The 22,835-nt window shown below is 34.9% G+C and overlaps 3 protein-coding genes across 6 annotated transcripts in view; 2 read left to right on the plus strand and 1 right to left on the minus strand.

Moving 5' to 3' along the window:
- Positions 1–2,682, plus strand: part of LOC116776552 (putative fatty acyl-CoA reductase CG5065) — a 23,408-nt gene extending 20,726 nt beyond the window's left edge. For both annotated transcript variants that reach the window (XM_032669756.2, XM_032669757.2), the window contains exon 12: positions 73–2,682. In XM_032669756.2, coding sequence (XP_032525647.2) covers positions 73–220 — 148 coding nt within the window. In that variant the 3' untranslated portion in view covers positions 221–2,682. The remainder of the gene's footprint in view (positions 1–72) is intronic.
- Positions 2,678–14,274, minus strand: LOC116776551 (uncharacterized). Of its 3 annotated transcripts, XM_032669752.2 has the most exons (16): positions 14,210–14,274; positions 13,446–13,546; positions 10,980–11,143; positions 10,103–10,273; positions 9,741–9,900; positions 9,519–9,592; positions 9,102–9,291; positions 8,828–8,856; positions 8,557–8,608; positions 7,603–7,695; positions 7,383–7,507; positions 7,211–7,310; positions 6,749–6,879; positions 3,651–3,770; positions 3,103–3,257; positions 2,678–2,911 (listed from the first exon to the last, which is right to left on the minus strand). In XM_032669752.2, the coding sequence occupies exons 2-16, from the start codon at positions 13,531–13,533 to the stop codon at positions 2,839–2,841; spliced, it is 1,725 nt and encodes a 574-aa protein (XP_032525643.2). In that variant the 5' UTR covers positions 13,534–13,546; positions 14,210–14,274; the 3' UTR covers positions 2,678–2,838. The 3 variants fall into 3 exon arrangements, with proteins under 3 accessions (XP_032525643.2, XP_061381466.1, XP_032525645.2); XM_061525482.1 differs by lacking the exons at positions 8,828–8,856; positions 9,102–9,291; XM_032669754.2 differs by lacking the exons at positions 7,211–7,310; positions 7,383–7,507; positions 7,603–7,695.
- A 1,463-nt stretch (positions 14,275–15,737) lies between these two features.
- Positions 15,738–22,835, plus strand: part of LOC116776581 (uncharacterized) — a 30,509-nt gene continuing 23,411 nt past the window's right edge. Inside the window, exon 1 of the mRNA XM_032669806.2 lies at positions 15,738–16,168. Within this exon, the coding sequence (XP_032525697.2) occupies positions 16,138–16,168 (31 nt within the window). The 5' untranslated portion in view covers positions 15,738–16,137. The remainder of the gene's footprint in view (positions 16,169–22,835) is intronic.

Genomic DNA, 22,835 nt, shown 5'->3' on the forward strand with positions numbered 1-22,835 from the left:
ATTCCAGCTTGTGTAATAAAAATCTAGATTATATTATATAAATATTAAAGCAACATATATATGTCGTTCCAGGTTACACATAGTCCACGTCCTGGGCCAGGTGCTGGCCGTGTTATTCCTCTGGCGGTTCGTGTTCCTCCGCTCAGCCAGTCTAAGAAATGTTTGGCGCTCCATCGTGGAGCTGCTGACCCGCGCCGCCAGGATGCTCGCCGTCGCTTGATGCGGCGCCGCCACCCGCCACCTTCACTCCTGACATCGACACTCCCGACGTTTGACAACCACTGTGACGTTGACGTTGCCAGGCCCCCGCAGACCCGGCCGCCGCGCCGTGTCCGGGTCGCTATCTGTATAAGGCTTAAGTAATCGCTTGTGAGTCGTCCCGCCCGCGGCGTGGGGACGGTCGTTTGGTCGTTTTGGTTGTCTTCGGGTCGCCACACTTCGCTAGGCGTTAGTATGAATTAGTTCGTTCAGTTCCAGCTCGATGTGATCGTTGAGATTGAAAAATAATAATAACGTAAACCGTCACCGACGACGGCCACAGATTATGTAAGTCGCGGATATTGTTACCGTTGGTGATGCAGTCCGTTCGTCTGGTGTGATCTCGGGTTGTCTGTGGTTCACGACACAAATGTTTCTGCTGCCAATTATATAGTTATAAGTTGCATTTCCGGCGGCTCGGCTCGCTTGTATCATATAGTTGTCAAATAAATCGATAGTACATTTTAGTACTGGCAGCCTTGTCTGTGGGGCCGGGCTGCCGACGGTTAAACACGAAACGGCCTCGCTTCACATACATTAATACGACGCGAAATAATGATTTTAATCAATAATATTAAAATTAGTGAAGTGATATTCGATGCGGCGTCGAGATCGTACCGGCCCGGCCCGGCCCGGCTCGGCCTGGCTCGGCCCGGCCCGGCCTGGCTCGGCCCGGCTCGGCTCGTAGTTGTGTGTGTTTTATAATGATTAGAAAAGAGATCGCTCAAAATTTTTTAGCTGTTAAACTAAAATGTCCAGATATGTGAAAATTTATTTAAAAAAAAATATAATAATATATTATATATAAAAAAGCGTTACAACGATGAGGTGGTGTGAAAAAAATCATTGGACTGTTTGTTTATTATTTTTTCGTCTTCGATTACCTAAAAAAAAAAAAATTTTTTTTTTTACTATGAAATAAAATTTAAACGTAGCAAGACGAAGGTCGCGCATAAACAGCTAACACCTAGTACATAATACATTTAATATAGTATAGCATTAACGAGACGGACACCAAATAATATATATATATATACATATTTTTTCCATCATGACGCTTCCTTTAGTAATAATTGTTACAATAAGATATTTATTTTAAATACGTAACATCAGATGCGAGCGTTTGCACCGACGCTGGGTATCTACCGGTTTTTTTTTTAAATATGTTCACGATCGTTCTTCTCGCGACGCTCCCGGTGTGAACGCAGCCTTAGCTGTGATGCGACCGGACGCGTGGTTTAAGAGATTCCGACATTGTCTTCCTTATGTTCGTTTAATTTTAGTTTTATTTATTCGTATGATTATGATAAAAAAATAATATTAATAATAATAAAGGTAACTACAGTAGTGAATTATTTGACATTGAAAAATCTTTATTCCGGATACCTTGTAAGTTATCGCTTAAGTGTCGCCTAACTTTTTTTTTGTTAGCTATTTTCTTAATGTTTAAGCCTAACGCTTATCAGTTTATAGCTTCCGGAATCGATGGGATATTCCGTTTACACAAAATGTTTGCTGCCAATAATTTATATATGAAAAAAAAATTATATATATATTGTCTATGGTTTTAAGGACTCAAAATTGTGAATCGATTCCTGTGTACTTCCTGTTCCCAGTCCGCTTCATTGTCCATGTTATTAGTTGTGTATTTAAAGCTAATTTACTCTCTGTTCGTTATACATTATGAGTCGCTTGTAAGTATATTTACATACACGTGGAGTTTACTGAATTTGCCGCCATTTTTTTCTGTGTCTTCTCCCCGCCGCCGCCAGCCCGTTGTTTTCGCCACTGACGCCGGCGGGCTCTGTATATAGTTTAGTTGTTATAACGTCTGCGTTGCGTTCGCTGTGTATGTAGCTGTTTGTTTTTCTCCAGTGAAGTGTGAGCGGTTCCCGCCGGGCGGCGAGTGGCGCCATCTAGTTTGTAGTTTTGATTCAATCACGATGTGCTGTTGTTATGACGCGGATGGCGCCGTCCGCCGCGGGAACCGGATGTGATGCGCTTTAAATAATTGAATTAATTTCGCTTAGACGCCAGCGGTTTATGGTAATGGTTAATGAGATAAATCCGTAAAATCTTGGAGTGTTAACATTTGTCTGCGGAATGTGCTCAACGGTTGGTAGTCTCGGTCTAGTTAGTCTGAGGAGACGCAGTCGCCCGAACAGACGGCCGGCGAGTCATTTGTTGTATGTGTCGAAGCAATTCCAGTGTTATGAATATTTTTAGCAATAATTTTGTTATCTGTGACCGACCAGCTGTGTAACTTTTTATAATAGTGATGTACCGATGTATCTAGACGTTTGGTCTAGACTAGCTAGACTGAGACTGGGATAGACCGATAAGTCTCGCTGATAGTATGGTATTATACATGGGGGAGTTAATTTATTATTCCAATATATATTAAAAATAAAAGAATGTAAAGTTTTTTGGACTTTATTTTATTCCCGTTGGAACTCGTGAAGTTTATAAGTTATTGTGAATGGAGACGTAAAGTCGCATATTTAAAATTGGGAAAGGCTGACAATGAGAGTGCTCCAGGTCAGAGGCATTAAAACCTTCGACAAGTCACATAAATAGAATTTAATCTGTGAGGGCCCCTCCCGCCGCCAGCTCCTCCTTGGACGGTAAATTGTCGTAGTCGTGCTCTTTGTATCTGAAATAATATTGGAATTGAGGAGGAATAAGAAAGTACTTTGCACTGACAAAAATTACGTACACTATAGACGCGAGTGAAAAAAAATTAACTGAAGTAGCGTTTTTTAATAGTTTCTTGTTAAAAATGCAATTTCCTCACAGACTTAGGCATATATATCATGCACATATAAAAAAATTACAATAACTTACTTCTCCAGCGGTGGGCAAAGAAAGTGTCTTATGTTCCTCGGCATGACCATATCAGCCTGGACCTTACACACGTCCAGGAGGTAGTACTCCACCTCTTGGACCAGGTCCTCGTCGACCTCTGGACCGATGCCAGGTACAGCGTAAACTACAGTCACCTGGTTTAAAGACGGATATAATTTCGATCATTTTTATGTAAATTTGGTTAGGTAGAGAGAGGAGCTTGGACGGTGGAGGTGAGGTCCTTAAATCTACACCTGGGTCGCAAGTCCCAGGCGCTGTTGAAGCTCCTCTCCCTGCAACGCGATGGACGGGCACCGGCACGGTGAATCCGTGGAATGATGAGAGGTTAAAGGTCAAATCTGGCCCAACAAAGCTTAATCAATTATTTGAAGATATTTAATAGAAGTCAATACTTCTGGATATGATTGGACAGAAGCAGATAAAACTCATTGATTATTACGTAATATGCTGTCAGGTCAGGGTCATAGATCAAATCTGGCCAACTATGATAAATCGATTAATTGATGATATTCAATGGAAGTCAGTACTTCCGGTATAGGCAGTTCCTCTTCCTCCACTTCCTCGACTTCCGGCACGATAACCTCCATATTCTCATCCAGATAGTTCTCCACGAGTTCCTTGATCATGGCCACTTCCTCGGGCTTTGCCTGCGATATGTTGATTGGTCTGAATTTAGTAAAATTCTTATACTAAATTTACATATTGATAAGAAAAATAAGAAAAAACACGACTATTTGGAATAGAATTTGCGATGTTTGTTTTTCTGATAATTTATAGAGCTTTGTAAGAATTGTATGTGAAATAAGGAGGGAATGTATAGTAAGAGGGTAGGCCGACAAAAAAAAAGGGAATCAACATAGAAAAAGTTCTTATTTAGATGAAGTAAATATGTATAGATATTTAGGTTTCTAACAAAAATTATTAAAAAAATAAAGTTGCCTTATAAAGCCAGCACTTTTAACTAGAACAAGCTCGTTATTATCTTAAATCAAAACACCTTAAAAAAGTTAAATTCAATTTACAAAGACACAAGTCACGTCGACAAAATACTTTCCCGCGTAAAAGCCAGCAAACCAGATGTCATCGCTTTAACGTCACTTTGGATGCGTTCGGGAATTTAAAGGTTCGGTTCAAATTAAATGGGTTTCCTCTATATATATATATATATATATTTATATATATATATATATATAGAGGAATATATATATATATATATATATATATATAGAAATATATATATATATATATATATATATATATAGAAATATATATATATATGAAATATCTTTACACATTTTAATTCTTTAAGGGAAAGAACTTGTCTTATTTTATATGCAACGTCAACTATTATTGTTGGTCTTAGACACTAGCTTATAGACTTCCCCGTATCTTCCACAGCACTGTCCTGGGTACCCTCGTGCGTCATGCTCCTGATATCTCGGTCCTTTCCTTGTCTTTTTCTATATCTGGACTACGTTACTTCCTTCGTCCACTCGTCTAACTTCCTGTTGATGACCCGACTCCTACCCTTTGTTCGAGTTTTTTCATTTGGTCATTACGTCTTCCCTTCTGATTAATCTTCTTCATATCTTAGGGCTGTTCTAGTGCTCGATGTTTTTCTTTGTCCATCCGACACAGTCGGTCCAACGAAGTAATATTCATATAGCAAATGCTTTCTCTTTCCCGTATTGGAATAACCGACTTCCTTATCGCATCTTTTAGTGCCCGAAATATCTTTCCTTAGTTTATTCCATTACGACAGTTTTTGTTCTGACAACAATTGAGATGTAATTTTTAGTTATATATCATAGTTTTTGGGTTTCATAGGAATTCTGGAGTAATTAATTTTTCAAACTTTTATTCATTGATATTCGTAATCTTTCATTTTCTTCTATGAGCTGTTCATAACGTGTTTGGATTATCACAGATTTATATAAAATCATTGAATCTCACACGTTTCATTGGACATTCAACTGGATAGGCAGCTACCGAAATATCTGACACGGAGCAGCATACAAAGAGCAAAGCAAAAGAGCCGTGAGACCACCACAGACGCGGCCTAGAGCCGACACCAAGCCGGGTTGCAGGTGCAAGCGCAATGATGTACCGCGGCCTGGCTAAGAGCTGAAGGTAGGGGGGATTTTAGTCAGTAAGAGTCTGACACTCCCTCTAGTCTCACCCAGAACAAGAGAGCTCATTTAATGATTTTTCCCAACAAAAATATTTGCCGAATGTTTGTTTTAGGGCTGCCAAAAACATTTTGGATGAAGTCTGCCTCTGTCATTCTAACCGGGGAACACGTCACTTTCTTTCCTGCTATTTAATCTTGTTTGTTTCTGCGTGTATCTTTCTTAGAGTAAGTCTTACGTCACGTGCTCTAAGTTTCTTTTGGTTTATCTTTTAAACATTCTTTATTGGGATGCGTCAGTATATGGATGTATCAACTGTTTTTCCTTTCCTGTGGAGTGGAACAATTTTAAGTGCGATCCCTTAAGCGTGTGTACATTCAATTCTTCATTTTCATTAAGTGTTTCTGAGCTTCTGTATCCTGTAGTCTCGGATCTCCTTAAAACTTAGTTTGAGTTACTGCTCTACCTTTTTTTCTGTATTCAACATCTTTAGTGACTTCGTCTTGTAAAATATGAGAATCTTTGCCCTTTTTGGGTGTTCCAATGACATCGCTACACGTAGTTGTTGCGCTCTGTTTATCGTGATATATATTTTTTAAATATTTAATATATAATTAACTTTAGATTTAAGTTTATGAGTTAAATGTTAAATTTGAAATTGTACCTTCACGTGTTCGCTGGCAAGGGATTTAGGATTAGAAAGTGATGGTATTTTAAGCATTACTTCAAGACTGTGTCTGGAAATCCTTTAAATTCCATTATTACAGTTCTGGTTTCAGTCCTCGTTAAACCTACGTATTTTAATTGCATATCTTCTTATCAAATAAGTGTTCTTTTTGCTCTACATTATTTTCACACGATATCCGAAAACCACTCATACCAGCAATACCAATAAGCCAATCAACGTTATTCAAAGTTTGCTCAAATGCAAACAATTTTAAAATTAATAAACCTTCAACTTGACTTTGAAGAATATATAAAAAATTTAATTACAAAGGATATTATGATAGTAAACTTTGAAATACTTAACATAATCAAACGGGACTGTTAAATGTTAAACATATAAAATAAGTCTCAGTCATATTACTAGTTACTAGTCGTGGCGGCCTGGAGGTTAAAAGGCCCGCGCGGGTCCGAAACCTGGCAAGGACCAATGTGATCTTTTCCGAGTCATATGTTCTTTCTAAGAGTATTTAGACACCACTGGCTGGAACAGGCTACAGCAAGCCTTGAGGTCTAAATAGCTCCAAAGTGCTGGTGCTGAAGGCAAAGGGGAAACCACTGCAACTATCATCCAAAGTAAGTCATCATGTATACGGATCACTGATACGTGATGACCACGACGAGTCTACAGAGACTCTTGCGGCGCTGAAGAAATTTAACGTTATAATAAGATTTAAGTGCACGAGAGTAACTCGAATATTAAATGTACGTAGCGTGAGATTGTAATTTGGATGAGAAGAACTGGTGAAGTTTTTCACAACGAGGAAGCCTACCTTCTTCTTCTTCAAGTCGGGGTCTGGCAGTATCGCTATCTGCTCGTTGATGTAATCCATTATGTCTCTTTCAACCTGAGCCACTATGAACTCCCCGCTCGTCGTGGACATCTGCCTGCCGGCCACCATACCTAACATATTTCACTTATTATTTACAAAGACATTTATTTCTATTATAATTAAATAAAAAAAAAATATACACAAACTATTTCCGATACAACAAATAAAATATTTTTTAATATAATATTCAAAATTTCCTAAAAGATATAAACGTATCACCCTCAATTTTTTAAATTTAGAACTGTCGTAACGTCTAGTTAAAACTACCTACACTTTAACATAAAAACTACCTACGATTGTCTATTATCAAAACTATCAATACTTATCAAATCTAACTACACAATGTCATAGACGGAAACAATATTCTGTATTATATTCAAATTAAATCCCAATAAATCTAACCGAGGTCGTAATTAGCCGATTTAAACCTATCCACAATGATTTCTATTTCCTCGAAGGTTTTCTCCAGATCAGCTATACGCTCCAAGCGTCTTTCTTCACACTGTCACGAACATTATAGAAATCTTATCAACTATAAATAATTTCATTATCATACAATTATAAAACCGTTTACATCGTCCAAGAACTCTTTTATTTTATCAATTTCATTATTCTTCTTTTCTGCAACCTTGAACTCTTCTCTGCCGAATACATTCGACTCTTCTTCTTCTTCTCCAACTTCTTCAGCCGGATGTTCCCCTGTATATTACTCGTATAAATCAATCCACTCGTGTCTTATACGTGATTTAAATGAATTGCTACATCTACAATATTTAAATTAAATTTCAAATAACCGTAAATCTCGTAAGGTATCTCATTTCCGTCTTCATCGTGAACAACAATCTCAATCCCTTCCTTTTTCCTCTCGGTCTTTTCTTCTTTTCTATCTACATTAAGAGGTATGTTAAACGTAATCAACTATAATGTCTGTCTGTATGCAATATCTGATTAACAATTTCCATTCTGGTGTTAAAATCGTCTCAAGCTCTGAAATCTTATGTGAAACGTATAAGAGAATTCTAAGATGATCAAATTTATCCTTAATTTACACTTTATCTAAATAAAAAAAAATGACAAAATTATAGTAAATTTACATTAATATATTTTAATGAAAATTTATAGGCGAGTATGTGTTGTAAGTAGGCTCAACTAAAAGACGCTAATGCGTGTCACCTCCTAAGATATAAAGGCAGTGACATGACTTACATGAGATATTCAACAGCAAATATATCTTCGGATAGCCAAGTTTTAATCTTAATCAATGTAATGTCAAATTGTACGACATATTTTTATGGACTCAACAAAAAATATACACATTTAAAAGTATCAAAAAATATATTTAAAAAAATATATATTTATCTTGATATCGTCTGACCTATCTTAGAATAATATGATCACTGTATAAATTACGTCCATGGTACGAAATCTAAAAGAAATCTTTGATTTGTAAAAAAAAAAAATGACATTACTTAATTGCTATTTAATCTGTGACCTCCAAAAGGTACGTAACAATAATTATATATTTATATATATATATAGAAATAAAAAATATCAGAATAATACTATTCTAAATTTATTATTATCATTAGTTACGGCAGTGACAGAATTGCTGTTGGAAATAAGACTTAAATTATTTTACGTCACAAACACATGACAGCATTACATCAGTTCATATTATTGGATAAATTTAATGAAAATTGTAACAGAAATGAAGATTACATGCATTTGCTTGTATACTTGTTACTTACCTTTTTTATCTTGGTCCGGTAGCTCCTCGCCGCTCATTTGACGAAGCTTTTGCTGTGAAAAGTGAATTAATATTTTTTTTATAAGCACATTACTAAAAAACCTCGTCGGATCATCCGACTTCTAATCCTGAACGGATGGAAGTCATGCTATCAAAACTTCACCAACTAGAATTACAAAACATCATCAATATTGGCTTAGCACTTTTACGTGATAAATAGAATACAATATACTTAATGAATATTACGATTTAAATACACTGTTTCAACTAACGTCTACATCGTCGCTCGCGGCTGCTCTGCCTGAAAAACATATCTCCTATGAGTAACAACAAAAATATACGTAATAATAATTATGTTTAAGACAAAAACAACAGTATTAAATGAGTCGTTAAATTCTATCATATATATTTTGTTTGAATACGCAACTAAATTATTGTATGTATGACATAAAACCTTTTTTCTTTCAAACGCTGTCATATCTTAAATTAAAAAAATATCTACGTTCTAATGTCACGAAACGTCAAACGTCAAATCTTTAATACGACCTTTCCTCTCCCTCATGTAATTCTCCCTCTCTATCTGTCCCGCTCTCTCCATAGAAGGAGACCTCTCTATCTTTCCAAGAGCCGGCATATTTAATTTCAAACTGAGCCTGGTTGTTTGGGGTACAAGATCATTTGTAAGGTTCAGTTTTTGGAGTTGCTTCGTCTCTCCCCAATATTCGTCCGATACTGTCTATGAATTAAATAATATAAGGCTGGACACACATTAAAGTTTAAGTATAAGGCCACTTACACATCATGCTAAGTGGTTCGCATAATTTCAATCCATTGAGTATAGACGTATATGACAAATAAACATTTTCATGTGGCACAAATGGCATATTTTGTTGTGATATAAGTCGGTTTTGTGTACTTATGTCTGATTTGTTTGCAAGTGTAACGTAATTTTGTACTACTTACATCTGGTTCAGAGACCACTTGTGACGTCACCTGTTCCTCCTCCTCCATCGTCGACTCCGTCTTTGGAGTTTCTCCTAGAAAAGAGTCGCAACCAACCAGAGATCTCGATTAAACTGTCCATTAACATTTAATTTACACCAAACGTATATCTATATAACTTTAATGCCACAACTTTTGTTTTGTTTTATCCAGCTTATCTTTCCCGGAAACTTTTCAACCTACCCTCCCTATATCCGTTAAGATATTTCACGTCTTTAGAAGCGTCCATAGCCGCTAGGAAGCGGTACATCACGAGGAAATCTTGAACCGGTATGGCTGCGGACCCACCATCAGGCTCGTGAGTGAGGGTCTCGCAGAGCAGAATCATGGTGTGGGTTAAGGTCTTTGAAAAACCATAATAATTCAAAAAATCAGGCAATAAAAACTTTATACCATTATCGATTTATGAAGAAAAATTGTGTTTCCAACGAGACAAGATAAATAATATCAACAAACAGCAATTAGTTTGGAAGCAATGGCATCGCTTACTAATTATATCTGATTGTTTTAAAATATGATCACAAGATTGTCTGTGTACTCCAGACCTTGGTCAATAAGCCTCCAGCTACAGCAATGAAGCGGAGAAACGACACTTCTTCTTCTCTCATGTAAACTTCACAGAGACACAAAATCTGGTTCAGCTCGTTAGTGTCCAGGCAGAAGCCGCGCCACGCCTGACGAACAGCTGGCAATGGCACTGACGTCATGCCGGACAGCTGGAAAATTACTAGACTGTCAAATGTCAAATTACGTGTAGAGATTTATAAGTATTGCCAGCTTCTATACATTTGGCATTTAATGTATTTATAGTTAATAAAATACAAAAAAAAAAACAACAGTAATAATAGTCGTCTTACCCTCGTATTAAATTATACACTTCTATTGTTTTTGGGCTATGATAAATATCTGGCGGAGTGAGATAGAGTTAGCAATAATCTTAAAAACAACTTTAAAAGTTTTTTTGCTCGATAGCACAGTTATATAGGGCCGATTTTATAAAACAAAGAAGTTATAGGACCACCAATTTAAATTTTAGGGCCGGTAAACGGAACCCATGTCCAAAAAACGGTCGGTACCGAAACGATGAGGTCGCTTAACTGAACGGAAAATGTAGAGGTACATTTCCTAGTTATAATTTACTAAAAGGGTGGTACGCTAATGCCTCTATATATATAACAACACACATATATATAATGATATCTAAGACTCGCGAGTATTCATTCAAGTTAAACTAATATCGTGGGATGTACTACGCCATTTTCATTATTTTAACTACGTACTCCCGACGTTTCGGTTACTTTGCAGCAACCGTGACCACGGGCGGACGAGATGAACATGAAAATTAAATTTTATTTATATATACGTGTGGGTTTGTGTGTTTGTGTATGTGTAACAAGGAGTATTATTCCTCTATCGTTTCACCTGATTAGCGAGGACCTTTAAGCAGCCCCTGGTGAGACCACCCTCGGTGCTGTATATAGGATACTCCAGCCTCAGTTTGACCGGCGGCGGTCGGTGTTCAGCCAGCGCTGTGAAGTACTCGTAGGACCAACGTAACAGATCGTACGGCTGGGTTTTTATTGCGGCTGGAAAAATACCACGGATCGGTGACGCGTCTAAACAGACACCAGAAGAGGTTTTCTGTCAAAACTTCTGTTTCATAGCTCTTTTAATAATACCAACTATAAATACCTTTAATAGGAACACTCAAAAAGTATATTTCGTTAGTATTTTCCTAAATTAAACTTATAACTAAGTTGGTGGTAGAGCCCAGCTGCGGCTAAGTAACTACAGCTCGAACATGGGCTGGCTCGACCGGGGAAGTACCACCCTCTCACAGAAGATCGGCGTGAAGTAGCCTTTAGTGGCTGCGTTTCGTCCGATGAGTGAGAGAGACGGTTGCCCTTTCCCGGTTCCCACCCTTTTCTGTCATGTCCTTATTCTCACCCCTCCCTTTTCTTCAACAACCAAGGTTGGCAACGCATCCGCAACATCTCTTATGTTACGGATGTCCACGGGCGACGGTCACTACTGCCCATCAAGTAGGCCGCCTGCTCGTTAGTCACCTTTGACATAAAAAGTTGAATAGTGAGTTGAGAAAATCATTCATAATTCCCATGACAGAGAAAAATAATCACAGTTACTAAGTTTCATCGTCTTCATAGATAACATATATATACATATATTTTCTTTTATTTTTGCAAAATTATTTGTTTCTACAAATAACGATATTTAATACGTCATTTGACATATATCATAAGTTGCGTAAAATTCAAATTTTTGGACATTTGTTTTGGCCGCTCTCAACACAAGTCCCCGTCCCAACTCAGTGATATCATCACAAGTTATGATGATCAGCTCGTCAAAATAAATCAACAATCAGCAAAACTGGTTCAGTCACTACTTGGATGGGTGACCGTCTTTGAACACTTAGTTGAAATGACGCCCTCATTTCTTTACTTGATCGCCATCATCATTAGGTTTTTATTTCAAATCTCTAAGGTTCCAAATAAGACACCTTTCGGACTAATGGTATCAAAAATTTCCTAGAGCAAATTCTTAATTAAAACTAAATATTTTTGATTTACTACCCGATTAATTACTTCACAGCTTACAGCAGCCGTGATCACGGACAGACGAGATGAGAGTGTCTGTCAGTTAGTCTTGTTATTTGTCATCTACCTTCAATGCATGCGTAATTGTCTAGCGTACTGCTCTTGAGGTCTTAGGCTGTGTTCACGGACGTGGGATTTTATTAATTGATGAGGGAATCCCAGGTATTAGGTAAACATCTTAATTATTTAATGTCGGTATATCCATCTATATTTTGTCAAACTTGTAATGCTTTGGCTTGTCCACTATATGTTTGCACACTGGTGACTTCAAAGCACTGTTATTTGTCCAATCTATAGGAAGTCACGGGCACAATCAAGTCTATATATGATACGTTAGCAATTAGTCAAGCATTGGCTCATTTTCTTATGTATATATACAGATTCGATGGCAATCTACTTGAAGATGTTGCCTATTCTGTCAGCAACTCCCTCCACATATGACAGGTTGTCGCTGAACTGTGGGTGGCTTAAAATGATTTTTGGTATGATAAAAAGATGGCAGATAGCTGGTGATACCATGCTTTACACGCTGTACCTAGGCGAAATGATGAACAATACAAAGGCGTTGGTTCCCCGAAGGAAACATTTGCCAGCATGAGCTGACCGGTTAAGTTGGTTGCGTGATTTACAAACTTAACCTGTATGTCTAGTTCATTAAAAGAGAACCTTTGTCTTTCTGAAGATAGATGCTCCAAAAGTTGAGAAAAAAAAACTTAATAAATCAACCAAGTAAATGAAACCATTTTATAACAAAAACAAACAGTCTTCCTGAACCAATATTTATTATCTTTATTGATCATACAGGAATAGGCACCACAAATCTGCTGTCACAGAACAACCTTTCGATCTCACCCATCCCTGACTTCGATACCAAGCAAACACATCGTTGAACTCACTTCCAGATACAAAAAGGGTCTTAAAATTTAAACCAAAGATGATTCGTGTATAAAAATTACTCATTTTTACAAAGTTTTGACAAACACCTTTTTTGTCAACTAATTACAAATCACAATATCAATTATTATAGCATTCAGAACGCATGTGAGGGTAGAAACTAATTTAGTACGAGATATTATGACCTCCGACCCAAACTCTAAAACAGAAAGTTTCAACGTATAGAGAAACAAAAGTGACATGGGTTCAACCACTTTTAATGAAACGAAAATATGTTATAATATTATAAAAATCACAGATATATGTATGTAATGTTAATGCAGTAATGCACTTAATATTCTATTCGAGCAAAGTAACAGGCGGAAGTTAGTATATTCACCTTTGCAATATCTTTTTAATATATACGGAAACTTGGGCGGTATCACGATCTGCTGGGAGCAGTACATCTGCTCGACTAATTCGGGCATCTTGAAGATTATACTGAAAAAAAAACATAATATAACCAATCGATTCTAGTGCATTTAAATTTATTTATAAATATCCATAATTGAAATAAAAATTAACTTTGCATATGTTAGCTATATTCTTTATTTATAGATAGAAGCAAGGAATTAAATCATCTTTATATTATCCCCTAAATCAAAATTAGGTTAAACAATTCTTGTCTGGGGTCCGTGCTGGTTTACAAAATTTCGTTTGTACACATTTAAACGGAACTAAGTTTTTCCTATACTTCGCGTTTCTTATTATTCTATATCTTTATGATCTCGACGTGTGGTTCCTTTACAGCAACCGTGATCACGGAGACGAGATGAAAGTGGGAAAAGCGTAGTGTCCGAAAAATTTCATTCCTTATCTCCCAAAATAGGGTTCATATTATTTTGGGAACATTATTTAAAATGATTTATTTATTATTAATAACTAATAAATACAAACGTTTAATAAACTAAATTTCAACATTTTCAATTCAAAAGCTACTTGTAATTCCTCACATTGTACGTCGTCAATTGTACAATAGTGATTTAAACCATCCTGTCATATTAAAAAAAACGGATAGCATAATTATTGTCTTTATTGAAATTTCAAGCAGAAATAGATTAATAATGTAGTATTATTAAAGTAACAATGTCGTAAATTACTTACCAAATGTATTCAATTAAATAATTCACTTCGTACAAGTTAAAAACATAAATGGCAAAATGACAAGTTTGAACGTTGTGGTAACCATGGCAACGGCGATCAATTATAAATTTGCAAGTAATTCTCTTGTACTATTTAATAACAGCTCGTAATTAATCGATTTAAGGTTTATTTTTTATTGTAGTAGAGAATTACATCGCTATTTGATGGTTTTATTTACATCTCGAGAAAGTAGACCTAAAAATGGCTACTAGATGGCGCTTTTCATACTTCTTATTTGATTTTCTGTGACATATACTAATATCTTGATTTTAGAGCCGATATTAACTAGCTCTTGAGAAATATATTTTTTCTAAATAATAGAATCTATTTTATCTTCTTTTTTTTTATTGCCAGGATCTTTTTTCCTTACTTATCACGGAGAAATAATACTTTCATCTGTATATCCTCTCTTTTTTTGCAAATGAAAAAATATGTAAAACTTTTTACCGCAGTAAGTACCGCGCCATCTTTAGTATTTAAAATGAATGCATTTTAGTTTTTAGCTACTACATATACACAAATCGTTACAATTTCAACCTATAGATGGCGCTGTATCTTTCAATTGATTTGTCTATAATAGACTCCGTTAACAAATTCGTTTCTTATCGACTTACTGAATGATTTTTCAATATTATTTTATAATAAAAATTATATCTGTTGATCTAAAATTATATCTGATGTAGTTTAAACATATAATGTAACATTTTACTTATATTTTTTATAGCTTTCCTATCTGTTACTCTATCTCTATAGACATTAATGTAACAGAATAAGCAAATTGAGTAAAGACTTACAAAATTTTAAAAAATCATTTGTAGAATACAATGTTGTAAAAATTTTAAACACCTCATCGGGAAATTTTTAATCGAAGTTAATTGATATTCGTCTATTTACTAAGAGATAAGAGAAATAATATTAAATTAATCCTTAATTCAAAGTTCAGAAAATATTGAAGAAAACATGAATTTAAAGGTGTTTTATACTCATTTTTCCTTGTCGCTATACAGTGGTAGGTTTGAAAGATACCTACATTAATTTATATTATAATTTTATTTCCTTGTATTTCTTGAAGTTGTACAATTATATTTAAAGAACCCGATTTTAGATTTAAAATTTTCTCAATAATAATATATTATTGTACACATTAATGTGTTATTACAGAAATATAACAATATCGGATAAACTCATATGAGACATTGTTGAAAATTTTATAAGTATGAAAAAAATGTACTGTTCAATGAATTATACAAGGAAAACATAAATTAATATAAACAATTCCTACGTACGTAGCAATCAACATAAAATACACAATCAAATCTCCATGGAATTCAAAACGCTAATAAAATTTTGAATGGTTCGTTAGATTTGAAGATAATATTTTATTCAGATTCAATTAAGTTTCCCGCGAACGTCGACTCGTAGCTCCATCTAGCGGTGTCGTCTTGAACTACTTGAACGAAATCGATCACGTGGTACGGAGACGAGAAAAAATATAAAACCTGTTTGGTCGGATGACGTATAGCTTGTGTTTCTGTGCCGAGAGCTTTTAGGGCAAAATTATCGTGTTTGGATTGATTTTACACCTTAATATCATGTTAAAAGTGTCCAAAGATTCATAAAATATACACAGGAATCTTATGTGCGATAAATAAACCGATTCGTGGATTAATGGTGTCTTTATTGGATAATCGCATCGGTTGATTGTAACGCAGCATCTATCATATCAAGTACACGGAAAAAAAATATGTGACATTTAAAATAAAAATATATTTTGCAATGTTTGTGTGTGTTGATAAGTTAAACAAATATAGTGTGTGAGAAATGGGTGACCCGTTGAAACATCCATTCAAAGTGAAAACAAAAACACTGCTCGTTGTGATATCGAAAAAATGGATTTGATCAGCGACCTGTCCCCCCTGAGTAAGTTGTTCAACATTATTGACACCAAACATGTCATTGATTAAAATATTCCACACTGAGATGAATTTCAACACGAATATTGCTTAGCAAATATTATATGCATTATGTTATGAACTTTCTAAAAAAAAAAACAAGTTTCGTATTTAAAATGAGATTTATTTGTTATATATATTGACAAATGAGCATAAAACTCGCGGAACTCGTTTGATACAACTAACCTATAATATTTTATGTTAACAACAATACAAAATAATCAATAATATATCCGATACAACATAATTGATTAAATATTTATTATTAAATGTGCGTGTTTTACGCCATTGGCATGTTTTTTAAACATCAATAGACGGTATCTGGTTTCGACGCTTGTTGTATTTTGTGATAACACTTAAGGTCCGTAACGGTGGTAAAGGTCAACAATGCATTGCATTTCGTTAGGTCGGATTATCATAAATAAAATATTATTTTTTTATATATATAAATATATGTATATATATGTGTGTGTGTGTGAATATATGTCCTTTTATTACGTACGTCTAAGCTGAATCTGAATTAAAGAGGAAATAAGTAGTTTCCCAATTATGACGAAGTTAACATGCTAAAGATGTTTTCATTGAATTGATAATTGGAAGATATTCTTATTAAACGGCCGTATGAAATACATATAAGGATATATTGAATGTATTGATATATATATAGGAAACATGTTGAATGATTGTTTAAGTGGAAATGCAATACTTACATATTTTTCCATTTCCGTTGTAAGAATTTTAATTGTATTAAAGAAGTATATATGTACGAAATAAACTATTATTGTTATAAATAGTCTTTCAACGACTTCTTTACGTTATTTTTGTACAACCCGTCATTAATTAAAACTTCGTTGACTCGTAATAACTGAGGCTATTTAAAGTTTAACCTAATCAGATTATAAAATATTTTTATGTTTTGTGAATAGATTGATTTGTGTTATGTACATATATTTTTTAGGGTTCCGTATCGTATTCGTTCGCGCGAGTCGGTCTGCATCTTTTGATTTCAAACATTTGACAATGGCCTCTAAGAAAGTTTTTTTTTTACTTTATATATATATATGAGGACAAATTTTCAATATATTTCCATAACAATATATAATATCAGTCTGTCTAGCGTATAAATTGATTTCACGCTCGATTATACGTAATACGTTAATTTTCAATAACATTGTATGTTTTAGATGTTATGTAATTAGTTATATATATATATATATATATAAATATAAGCATTTATATATATATATATATATTATATATATATATAATATAAGCATTGTTGTTTGTTGCACGTAAAAACTACTTCACTGATATTGATTAAACTTTACAATAACTGTAGTTTAGATATCAGAATACGACGTAGTATATATAATATAATTTATCACGTCTTTTCAAGTGCTTTTTTTTATAAAAATAAATAAGAAACTTAGCTTATTATAAATTTTATTGTTATTATTATTATTATTATAACATTTTTATTGTGATTTTTATTAATTTTATATATAAAGGGTGTGTAGCCGTGTTTCCATCACGTCGGAACCCCTGTATATACCACAGCTATATACAACAGGTCATATTTACGACACGCTCGTATCCTGTACGAGTATATACATGTACTGAGACGTCCTCGATTAATATAAAGATATTAAAGATTTGAGTTATTTAAACTTACACATGTAGCCAGCCTCTTGGACTATCAGGACATTTGACAATCTCAATACTCCTATTGAGTGCTGTCCTAATGTCAATATCCTTAATCTATTTATATGCCTTAGATTGTTAGGGAGTAGGGGCCGTGGGAACCTGGCCGTGGTGATCTGGACTTTGGAAGGTGAATTAAAGTACTGTGAGGTGGAATAAGGTATGTAGGGGTACAGTCAAGTAGAATTAAATATAAATAGTAAAATAATCTTTCAATTTCCATCACGTCTTACGGGTGTGTTTTTCCTAAACGTAAGTCTATCTAGTTTAGAGTTTCATCTCATTCGTTTCAGCCGTGCACTTAATACTGATGATGAATGCAAAAATTTGTATGTGCGGATGTTTGTTGCTCTTTAACGCGAAAAATACTAAACGGTTCTTGATGAAGCTGTACAGTATACAGATTAGGGCTCAGGATGGGACATAGGATGTAATTTATCCCGGAATTTCGCGTAGTTCTCGCGGGAGTCACGCGTCACGTGACGCAGGTCGTATCTGTTAAGGCCAGGTTTTATTTAAATCAGCATAAAAATAAAATTCTTTAAGTACAATACTAAATTATTCCAATAAGTAGTTTTTTTATAAGAATTTCAAATGGTTTTAGCAAATCAAGCTATGCGAAGGATCATTTCTTAAAGAATTACGCGTGTCTGCTATAGGATTTTTTATAATAAGGTTATAAAAATACTATTGGCAATGATTTTCTGAAATTAAGATAAAAAAATCTTCGTACTCCATTCAAAGTCCGACAGCTGAGTGAGGCTCGTAACAGGACCGACAAGACATTTGAGCTGAATAAACAAGCTGTGTAGGTCATGGGATGGCTAACAGACAAAAATTCTTTTAAGAAAATACATACATATACATATATATATATATATTGTTTGAGGAAGATTTTAAAGCCTCTTTTTGGACATGATCCAATTTTTTTTTTAACTCATTCTTCAAGGATATATCACTTTAACAATGCCTATAATTTTACCAACATAACAGCCGTTTTGTAAAATCTTAATTTAATTATTTATTTCAATTTATTATATACTATTATCATTAATTATTATTACTATGTAAAAAGAATATCGATAAAAACGTGACAATAAGGAGACAGTCGATAGAACTACAAGTATCGATAAACGATGAACCTACTCGTATAACGCAATATTCTAGAAACGTCAAACGCTCCGTATGTAGTAAAATTGTTTTTAAATAAACGAGTGTGGGTTAGACTAAACTTTGAAACGTGTCCGTAAGAGACGACAGTGCTGAACAGGTTTTGATAATACTTTGTTATGTTTATAGAGACCGGAATAGGAAAACTCGTGCTGATAATATTGTGTATATTTATATATATATTTCCTATGCAAATGTAATATCTATCCGTTAGTGATTTTTTTTGTCTGTCTGTAAAATTCAAATAACAGGTTTACCTACAGCAAAAATACAATTTTTTGTTTCTTCAAGGACCTAAAAATAAGCGAATTTCTAAATTCGTTTGTTAACCTACTACTCCTTCAATGAAAGGTTGATTATTTTAAATTATTTATTTTCAAGCCCATTGCCTTGAGGAGATCTAATGTCACCAATTCAGGTTAAATATGGGGGCAAAACCGCTGGAAACTAGTAGTAATAATGACAGAAATAAAAACAAACATATTTATACACAGTTTACGTAATTAGTCCCCAAAAAAAATAATAAAAGAATTGCAACTACGGAACAATTACTATTGCAAAAGCAATTTTCTATCAAATGACAAGGACAGATATATATAAGCACATGTGTGCGACAGAGACGGGTGATATAGCAATTGGAAAAAGACAAAAGCCAAGAAAACAATGTGTACACAGGGCGAGCCAGGTGATGGTAGAGTTTGTATGGTAATTTGGACACTGATGAACCTGAGCGGGCCGCCGTACAGAACACCTGTGTTGTATGTAAGCAAGTGCTTTATTAGAGATGTGGTTTAGAATCTTTTTGTTTGTTTGTTTGTTTGTTAGCTTGTAGATACTAAATCTATGTTCGTATTATTTTGTTGTCTAAGATTGTTACGATTGTAGTAGAAAACGTATAGGTTTATAGTCCAGTTGATTAATAGAATACTCAGACGAAAATAGAAAAAGTCCGAAACACAGTAGACCAATAGACCAATAGACTGTGGATTGTGTGCTGGGACCGATTGAATTGTCGCTTAGAATAATTATGACTGGTATCGCGTCTTGTTCTGAAGTTTCGTTTATTTGTTAGGTTTGATGAGTTAGTTCTGTGTATATAGAAAAAGTGAAATCTGTACAGATTTATGTTGTTTTATTAATGAATTATCTATATTAAATGTGTAATAATAAAAATATTGTTAATATTGCCCATTTGTATTAAACTACGGAACCAGTATTGGGGCATGTCGTAGAATATTGTCATCGAGTTGGTCCGCATTGGCCCAACATTGGTCTATCTTGGCCACTATATATACTATTAACAGTTATTCTTAAACCCTATATATATATAGTATTGAATCAACCTGTAGTGTCTGTATATTATTTCCGTTCGCGTGGAGCTTTCAGCGGAGCGCCCGCCCTGTATTGTTGGAGACCAGGTCGAGCGTCGGGGGATGTCGGATGCTCCGCCCCCGTCGTTCCAATGTTAGATCAATAACCACTATTGATCATAACTATTGTGACCTCCGGCCTTGATGTAAGCGTGATGTAGGTGAAGCAATGTTGAGCTCATGCTATGCCTAAATTAAAGGACATAATTTGAAAAAATTCATTGACACGACCGGGAATCGAACCTGCAGATCAACGGATGTAGATTTTCAGTCGTTCCCCCGTCTAAGCTGTCGTGTCCAAAATTTTCGCTACGGATTTTTGTCAGCATATATTTTAATTAATTTAAATTAATTTTTTTTCCGAATTTCTGTCACGTTCTCGCTTGTTTCCGTATCGTAACGATGCAAATAGTTCCCACTTTGTACATCTCTCACGAGTGAACTATAGTTTTGAAGATTTTTATATCATCGTATTCAGTAAACGCGATTAGACCGGATGTACATGAATAAAGAAATTGAACATTGCAAATCGTTTAAATGAAAATGAAACTTTGAAAGTTTTTAAGTAAAAAATATAAAACAAAAAAATATTCCTAACACTAATTACTTTACATTAATAGTACAGTAATAAACAAAACGAAATTATACTCAAATTAAAGTGTAAATCATAACCTCGCTTTAGTTCTTCGCTGTTGGGTAACTAAATTTTCAGTCAAAATTAATGTTTATATATTTATATATATATATGAAGTGATTGTCATTGGGATGCCATTTACGGTAAATTATGCGCTCGGCTGGGCTGTTATTGATATAACTTTCAGTAACCACGGCGACCATCTCGTGTCACGGACAATTTAATCGTCGGTATAATTAAATCGGCTTCTTGAATAATTCCTGAATTAATTCCACAACTGCTACATGATTTATTTTAATTTTGGTGACAGTTTAGACATCGTATTTTTTATTTCCCTCGGTTACGTTATTTGTATTAATTGAAATATATAAAAAAAATCATAATATTAAGTCGTCTATGTTACTCCGTATTGCATAACCTTTTTGCCAGTTGAAATCGCATCAAAATTGTTACAGCCGTTTCAGAGCTTACTCGGAACGGACCGTCAAATGAAAATTGCAATACATACACCCTGTATATCAATTGCATTTAGTATAAAGAAGGTACAATTATATGCATATATTTTTTTTATAGTTATATTATTTTTTTACTACCTGTATGTATGTATGTGTGTATGTTTTTAAGGATAATAATATAAAATGCATATTTAAATCAGCAAGCTCACTTAACACGTCAGTCGTCACTACACACGGACAGTTAACACTTACCGCTCATATATCTCGTCACGCGTTAATGTGTGTGACAGAAATTTAATTTAATTACAAAATTTTTATGTTACGGATGTACGGGTCGTGTGACCGACGGACACACGTCTCGCTTATTAACACTGTCGCTATGATTATGTAGGGACTATGATAAACAATACTAGCTGATACCCACAACTTCATCTTACTTAAATGAAACTTATATTTTTCGGATATACTACGCGGATTTTATTATTTAAAAACTACGTACTCCCGACGTTTCGGTTACTTTGCAGCAACCGTGATCACGGGCAGACGAGGTGACGAGTTTTTTACAAAAATAAATCACGCGTAGTTCATCCGAGAAATACTAGTTTCATTTAAATGAATAATACTCGCGAAAATCTCATTAATCTTACTTGTCTAATAAACTGTTTTTATAATGTTATATACGGCGTTTTGTGAGTTAAAAACACTGAACTCTCCGTGTGCCGTGTGTCAAACTTGACGCTAAGTTTGGAGATGATTGTAACACTATTAATATAGGGTTTTCCATTAAGGGCGCTTGATCTTTGAAATGCAAAAAAAAATACATGTAGGAAAGATATTTGCGAAATTTTTTTTTTATTTGGAAGGTCTATCGACCCCATTATGTATGGAATATGACATCATTCAAATGACCGCCACGGCTTCGGTTGGTGGCGCGCACACGAAAGGTCCAATTTTCGATGACTCTGGCGCACAAATCGGGCTGTATTTGATCGATGGCGTGGCGTATGTTGACTTTGAGGGCATCGGTGGTTTGCGGCTTGTTGGCATAGACCTGCGACTTAAGAAAACCCCACAAGAAAAAGTCCAGCGGGGTCAAATCGCACGATCTCGGTGGCCAGTTCACGTCGCCTCCGCGCGAGATGACCATGTCCAGAAATTGCTCGTGCAGAACTTCCATCGTAGCGTGTGCTGTGTGGCACGTAGCGCCGTCCTGTTGAAACCACATGTTGTCCAGATCCATATTCTCGATTTCAGGCCAAAAGAAGTTGGTTATCATCGACCGGTATCGCTCACCATTGATGGTGA

This window comes from Danaus plexippus, chromosome 30, assembly GCF_018135715.1.
Source record: "Danaus plexippus chromosome 30, MEX_DaPlex, whole genome shotgun sequence".
NCBI classification, from domain to species: Eukaryota; Metazoa; Arthropoda; class Insecta; order Lepidoptera; family Nymphalidae; genus Danaus; species Danaus plexippus.

Coding starts and splice junctions, on each gene's coding strand:
- LOC116776551 (XM_032669752.2), bottom strand. CDS start 13,533: ATGCCCGAATTAGTCGAGCAGATGTACTGCTCCCAGCAGATCGTGATA. Junction 8,857..9,101: donor TTACATGAGGGAGAGGAAAG/GTCGTATTAAAG, acceptor TATGTTTTTCAG/GCAGAGCAGCCGCGAGCGAC. Junction 7,311..7,382: donor TAAAAGAGTTCTTGGACGAT/GTAAACGGTTTT, acceptor TGTTCGTGACAG/TGTGAAGAAAGACGCTTGGA.